General features: G+C 38.3%; 1 protein-coding gene and 1 long non-coding RNA gene across 4 annotated transcripts; both read right to left on the reverse strand.

Moving 5' to 3' along the window:
• Positions 1–209: 209 nt before the first annotated feature.
• Positions 210–4,226, reverse strand: LOC133806575 (uncharacterized). Its single transcript, XM_062244663.1, has 5 exons — positions 4,054–4,226; positions 2,292–3,144; positions 1,403–2,212; positions 440–954; positions 210–351 (listed from the first exon to the last, which is right to left on the reverse strand). Exons 2-5 carry the CDS (start codon positions 2,748–2,750, stop codon positions 210–212), a joined length of 1,926 nt encoding a protein of 641 aa, XP_062100647.1. The 5' UTR covers positions 2,751–3,144; positions 4,054–4,226.
• LOC133804642 (uncharacterized) lies at positions 4,227–7,169 on the reverse strand. 3 transcript variants are annotated; one of them, XR_009878557.1, is made up of 4 exons: positions 6,416–7,169; positions 5,812–6,123; positions 5,474–5,545; positions 4,227–4,775 (listed from the first exon to the last, which is right to left on the reverse strand). It is a non-coding gene; the product is annotated as an uncharacterized LOC133804642 (long non-coding RNA). The 3 variants fall into 3 exon arrangements; XR_009878559.1 differs by lacking the exon at positions 4,227–4,775 and having other exon boundaries at positions 5,268–5,545; positions 6,266–7,169; XR_009878558.1 differs by lacking the exons at positions 4,227–4,775; positions 5,474–5,545 and having other exon boundaries at positions 5,622–6,123; positions 6,266–7,169.
• Positions 7,170–7,466: the final 297 nt, after the last annotated feature.

Below are 7,466 nucleotides of genomic sequence, written 5' to 3' on the forward strand. Positions count from 1 at the left end.
CAACAAGTCCTCATGCAAATCTCGGCTTTGAGTTTATTTTTTGTTGTATTTTATTTAAACTTGAAGTTGAAGGTTATTTTTTGTTTTGTTTTGTTATTGTCATTAATGAATTTTGGTCGTTAATTGTCGTTAATAAAAAGATGCTCGACTCAAAAAAAATTCTTAATAACCTAAATTTTAAGCAAATAAATATAACAAAAAGAGAATGTTCAATGTCTAACATTATGATACCATAAGTCAACTGTCCATTTGTTTCTGAACAACTCCATGTTGTCATCGCAGATCGTATGAAGTGGTAGTCTACCCAATAAGTGTTCGATGTGCTTGATGACGTATACACCACAACCTCCACTGTGAACGGAACATAAACTGCATTAGTAACAAAATCAACATAGAATTTAATTTTAAAAACTTGAATAAAAACTAGAATTTTGATTACCTGACTTTGGTTTGGGGTACTGAATCAACTGGCATGCGGTGCACATTGAACTTTTTGCATCTTTTAGCTCCAGGTGGAATCGTCAACTGAGGGTCGTCCTTGAAAAGTTGTGACTGCAATAACAACGATGGGAACAAAGTAGACTGTGACTTCATAAACGATTGCAGTTGTTTATCACTTATCACAGTCACATCTGAATCATAAACATTCAGAGCCCAAGTAGAAATGTAGGCTTCAACTGCAAACCAATGCGCTTGAAGGTAGTTCTGGCACCAATATACAGTGTTTACTCCCTTCCACGATGCCAGAAATTGATTGTCAATTCCCGTAATCATTGATATCACTGAATCCCACAAAAACCTTTTCTTATCCGCTTCCTTGGCATTCTGATATGCATCATAACGGGTCGGTACCACTTGTGAGAACATAATATTCATCACAACAGCATCTTGTCGATACGCCCCGAGATAGAACTGTCGACGCCTACGTAGCATATGCTTGGCCGCATCAATATGCTGCAAAAATGATAGGAAAATAATTAATCAGCCTATCGAAACCCCCATCGAACCCCTATCGAACCCCATGAACCAAAACCATCTGCCTATCGAACCCCACCGAACCCCTATCGAACCCCATGAACCACTTCGAACCATCTGCCTATCGAACCCCTATTGAACCACTATCGAAACCCCATCGAACCCCTATCGAACCACTATCGAACCCCCATCGAACCCCTATCAAAACCCCTATCGAACTCTTATCGAACCCCATGAACCTAAACCATTTGCCTATCGAACCCCATTTAAAGCTACTAGAACCAAACCATCTCCCTCTATCCATCGAAGCCCTATCGAACCAAATTTAATGCTACTACAACCCCAATCGAACCCACATCAAACCCTATCGAACCAACATCGAACCCACTGTTTATACTAGATAACAAGTATTAATAAAATTACTTACCCCATCATCGATCCAAAACTTTGGTGTCTTCAACGTCAGAAACCAACTCGGACCATACACACTAGTTTGGACATCCCTCTTCGTCTTGTTCGGAATATCTCCAAGCAACCACTTGTCGACCATCCTGTACTGTGTAGCAAGTGGCTTCTTTAAAGGGTCGAGGACTAATGGCACGTCATCAATCGCATCCAAACGAGCTTTCTTTCTGGTTGGGTCAGTGTAGTCTTCAAATTTCTTAGGTTTGCTTCTTTTCCTCTTGGCCAATTCAAACTCTACACCAGCAACATCCCTAGGTTCTATAATAGCAACACCTGGGGTCGCAGGATTTGCTGTGAGTACTATCGGGGGAGGAGTGCCTATGTCATGTACGACAAAATCATCTGGGAGGTCAAGTGAGTCGGAATCAGAATCATTTGGAAGATCTTGTACAAATGTCAAGATCTTATTGACATCATCCATGATGACCGCCTGGTTCTTTAGGATGGTATCCTGACGACTCTCGACTCGCTCCAACCTCTCCAACACCTCCCGTAAATCAGGTTGATCAGGACTGGGGTGTACCGATGGGGCTGAGGCCGAGGGTGTGGAGTCGATGGGGATTGGGGTATCCTCATCATCAGGGCCATCAACAAAAATATTGGCTACCTTCACAATCTCAGCAGCTATCTCCGCCACCTTCTCAAAATCAATGGGAGTTTCTGCCTCTTCTTCTTGGCCCAACCCGGGATACAAGGGAGCATCACCCTCCGTCAGAGCGCTATAATAATCTATCTCCGAAGGCTGGGGATTCAACATGGACAACACAATCAACTGCATCAAATACAAAACAATAAGTTAGTTTGAAACCACCAAAGAATACTCTATTTTGACATAATATAGCAGAACTTACACTCGTCTTCTTGAACATCGGTGCAAGGTCGGCCTTCGAAATAGGACGCTCCTTATTGCTCAACCAACTGAGCATCCTCAGAAACTGGTTTCCATGGTTAATACCATACTCACATGCAAACTGCTGGATGGCTTCGTATGTCCAATAATGCAATGCAGGGACATAACCATACAAAGTGTATTTTGCTTCTTTCTGTTTCCCCTTAACTTCCTTCTTCTCATAGTTCCTCTTCTGATGATGCATGTCTTTTTTACATGAATCCATAAGCTTGTTAAAAGACACCTTCCCCCATGGGTAAGTAAAGAAGTACTCAGTGTTCTCCACCATCTTCAGCGAATCTATCCAGACATTTAACTTGCCCTCTCGTGCAAGTAAAACCCCATCAACAAAGAAACACAGGCCCAACTTGTAGGCATCTTCAACTACAATGCAGTTTTTTAAAGCAGCCTCCAAATGCATTATCTTCACTGTGTATTCATCATTAAAGTACTCCTTGATTAAGCGGTCACTAGTCAAGTTTTCTTCAAATCAGTCTCAGATGGCCCGGAACTGAAGTTCAACCCCGTAACCAAAGCAAACTTGCCTCTACCAAATCTACAGGGTCTAGATCCCAAATGTAAATGCAACTCATCCTCTTTGATACACTGGATCTTGCGCAACATTAATTGATGTATGAGAGATGCAGAGAAGTCTAACTTCTCAGCCATGAAAAATTGTTTGAAAGGGGATTCCTTCACCCATTCTATCAACCCGAGCTCCTCAAACTTGTCATTGATTGTTTTAAAGTAACCATTGCCCTATATGTGACTCGTCTAGGAAAGTGATCTGTCAAGGGTAAAAGAAACTTCAGCATCTGCAAAAAATAAAGATAAAAATAATACAGTTAAACAAAGTCGCGTGAAAAATCCATCAATAAACATACATGCAACCATCGAACCCTTATCGAACATGCATCGAACACCCATCGAACCCCTATAGAGTACCCACCGAACACCCATCAAACCCTTATCGAACAACCCTAGAGCATGCATCGAACCACTATCGAACTCAACATAAAACCCAATCCATCGAGCATGCATCGAACCCCCATCGAGCATGCATCTAATTTCTTAGGTTTAAACCTGGAACTCATAATGGGCCTACCCTATGGGTTCCCAATCGAGCATGCATCGAATGACCATCGAGCATGCATCGAACACCCATCGAACCACTATCGAACAACCCTAGAGCCTGCATCGAACCACCATCGAACCACCGTCGAATCCAACATAAAACCCACTCCATCGAGCATGCATTGAACCCCCATCGAGCATGCATCTAATTTCTTAGGTTTAAACTTGGAACCCATAATGGGCCTACCCTATCGAACCCAATCGAGCATGCATCGAATGACCATCGAGCATGCATCGAACCATGATCGAGCATGTATCAAATCATAGAAGCACAAACCTTAAACCCCAAATGACCTAACCTATCGAACCCATATCGAGTACCCATCGAGTATGCATCGAACCCCCTAAATGCCTACCCATCGAATAACATCGAACCCCCCATCGAACCATCGAGCAACATCAAAAAAACTAGGCAAAAACTCATAGTCGTCTTTCAACATACCCATTCCAAAATACTCAAACAAAGCAGATCAATATGCTCAAAAAGAAAAAAGTCACAACATTCACACAAAAAATTAAAAAAATATATACATATAATCATATATATACACACACCATATGCACATCTGAATACAATAAGGGAGATCGACCTTAGTGGGTCAGGGACCGCTGAGGCGGAGGAGGGAGGTCTCGGGGAATCAACTCGGAGTTGGGTTCAGGAATCGTCGCCGTGCGGGGTCTCGGGGAATCGACGAGGGAGTTGGAGAATCACTGTCGGTCTCGGGCAGTCGATGACGGCGGTTTTCGTGCGGGGAGTTGGAGGATCGACGTCGGTGGGGGCACTGAGAAAGAGAGAGAGGGAAAACTGAAGAGTACCGAGAGAAAGAGAGAGAGGGAAAACTGAAGAGACAAGTGGGAGGTTCAAAATGTGAGGGGTATTTGGGTATCCTAAAATGAATTGGCATTATTTTGTAATGATAAAAATGCCTAATATTTTTTTGAATTACAACCCCATATTAAGCATAAAAAGTCAAATTTCCCAATAAGAGTTCCTTTTATATGAAAAACAATTGGCTATAATTCATCAAATACAATGTAAAACTTACAATGATGCAGTATTGAAATTTTTTTGTTGAACTGTCGTAGACAGTAATGGATACAGATCCAAAAGGTGGTTCTCAATTTATGAACCAAATTCACTATATTCCCATGAAGAAATGCAACCCTTCCTCTTCATATTCTTCAATCCATAAAAAACATATCAGAAATTTAAACAAACAAAATTCACATATGTATAAAGATATGCGTGCTTATACGTATATGAGGTAGAAGCAGAGGAGATAGAACTCAGTCACAGAATCAAATGTAGTAGCTGCCATGACAAAAGAAAAGCACATTACAACCAAACTCAAAAAGTAAAACAGAACAAAGCCCATCAAAGATAAGAAACAAATAAAATAAAATGAAAAATGTTCATCATAAGAAAATCAGCTAAACTTTATTTCTTGCCAATGGAATTATATGAAGTGAGTTATTGGTTTCATTGATAATGAAATTATAATAACCCAAATTTTATTTACATATATAAGTATTATCTCTATTTTTACTGATTTTATTATCACTTTCATTCATATTCACATACTATTTGAATAATGAATATGATGTAATTTGACTTGTACAATACTTGAGCATAAATATCTATTATAAGCTGGGAAAGCTTCACCTTAAAATGTTATCATTGCAATTTCATCAATTTGTATCCCTAAAAAAATAGTACTTTAGGTAAATGTTTGTTCAAAGTTTATAATAATTAGCATATAAAGCTTTAGATTATAAAATGAACAAAGCATTTAATTATCTCATTACACTGATAGTTCACTCTTCTTTTTTCCACCCTTACTGTATTTCAAGCTCTGAACCAAAAACTAACATTGATTAAGTATAGGCTCTATACAAGTTAAAGACTAAGTGCTACCATAATTACTAATATAAGGATAGAAAACACATGGGCATCGACCCAGTTCCTCTCAAGCATTTGATGGAAAATATTCAAAGCCTTTTCAAAGTTACCTGCATTGTTGTAAGCTCCTAATATCGGGGTCAACGTGTACTTACTGATCTCCCTCACCCAGAATCCATTTCCTGAAACCTCATTTCTAACAAATCAATCGAACTGGACTGATATGATGCTTCCAACAAACAATTATAGCTATAATCATTAGGAACACAAAGGCCCTTCTTCTTAACTTGATCAAACAATACATTAGCTTCATCAACCAATCCCAAACTACCCAGACGTCTTATATAAGGATAAAAAACACATGCGATAATAAAAAGTGTTTCAGAGTGTTTTTCACCATATTTCGTAAAGCCAAGGAATATATTATACATATAGGATAGAAACCAACCTATAGTTATATTATACAATAAGTGAATAAAAGTGCGTTTCCTACTAATCTTCCTCTAATTCATTTGCTGTACAAGTGGACACGTCTGTCTGGGTCACCTTTGCTCCACAAATTCCTAAGGTCACCTCTCATCTTTCCCAATGTCAGAAAGGTTCCTGAATTGATATTTGAATTTGGGACAGTTTATATCAAAGTTAAAGCAAGTCATGCGGAACTCCACAACCATGGCACAAAACATAACAAGATAGAGAAGTATTTCCGAGTCGTGCCGATCCACTAAGTTTAGTGTCGCATAAGTTATTATGAGAAGTCCTGAAATATGTTTGAAATGATAAGAATATTATAGTATGGAAATGCGGTAATAGGGTAGTGTGGAAAGGGATATATATAAATAAAACCACATTTGATCCAAAACCATTAAGCAACAAATTTCAAACATACACTACTTATATACCTAATAGGAGAGAAAAATATTGACTATCTTGCCTAGAAGGAAAAGAAGCGGTGATGTGTTCCCAAATGTTTTCTTCATTAGAGAAGTCAGTGGGGCATTTCCACAAACACGTTGAGTGCATTATGTAAACAAGAAAGAGCAACTAATTACTTATGCTAGAGGTAGTACTCAGAGAGAGTAATAGCCAACGACTTCTTTGTCTGCTGCGCCATTTGATCCTGCATCCAGCTGCTTGTAGTTCCCACATCTTCGTTATAGCCTTAGAAAATTTTCTCTAGCCAAGTCAATTTCAATGATTGTTTTTGGATAGTTGAACCCCAACTCTACACCTGAAGCTTTAAGTACAGAATTAGGTGCATCCCATGGATGATGAATTCACTCAGTGGATACTCTTGCTAACTCCGGTAGCCAATGCCTCACATATTCTCCTTCAGTCTCAAATTTTGAGCCTGAACCTGCATCAATGCTCAAAAAAATTTAGAATGAATAAAATAAATGTTGTTAATTATCAGATTGCAAATATTATGAGGCTAGATATCTGATAATTTATTTTTATTTTTTGGAATAATTGGTAAAAATAGAGCATCTCCACTTTCATCTTATACTTCCTAGGGCTCAAAACAACAAATCTCCATTGTAGCTTTGCACAGAAATGTCCAGCTCCACCATCTTTTATTTGATGTTGTGATCACAAACAAGTGAAACGAGATCTCAATAGAGGAAAGCAGTAAGATTATTGGGTCAGCTAGAGTCATATGGTAGAATATTTTATATGAACTGCTGGATCACGGAATATGGTGATTAGCATGTAAGGATCTATTTATATGCATGCTATTGTTCCTATTGTGTAATTAAGAACATAATAGGATGGTGGGTTAGGTTCCTACTCGAGCCGCATGGTTGGACCCTATAAATTATTAGTTGGCCGGTTAAACTATCATCCATCACATAATAATAATGGGAAAAGTTAAGAACTACTTATTTTTTTTTTTAGAACTAGTTAATTAAAATTAAACACTAAATATATTTAATTAAACTTTATATATAACTATTATGAGACTTCTCAAATTACTTTTATTTGAGTACATAATTCTGAGTATTATTGTAATGTGTATTATATGTGTCATATTATAGTTAAATTGGAAATGCATTCTAATTGTTTGTTAAAATATCTAAATAAGAATTTTAGGTTCATAACAAC

This window comes from Humulus lupulus, chromosome X (genome assembly GCF_963169125.1).
Source record: "Humulus lupulus chromosome X, drHumLupu1.1, whole genome shotgun sequence".
NCBI classification, from domain to species: domain Eukaryota; kingdom Viridiplantae; phylum Streptophyta; class Magnoliopsida; order Rosales; family Cannabaceae; genus Humulus; species Humulus lupulus.

Bases quoted from the DNA above. Each gene is read 5' to 3' on its own strand.
- LOC133806575 (XM_062244663.1), bottom strand. From the start codon at position 2,750: ATGCATTTGGAGGCTGCTTTAAAAAACTGCATTGTAGTTGAAGATGCC. The intron at 2,213-2,291 runs GTAAGTTCTGCT...TATTTGATGCAG, and splicing joins CGATGTTCAAGAAGACGAGT to TTGATTGTGTTGTCCATGTT. The intron at 955-1,402 runs GTAAGTAATTTT...TCATTTTTGCAG, and splicing joins AGTTTTGGATCGATGATGGG to CATATTGATGCGGCCAAGCA.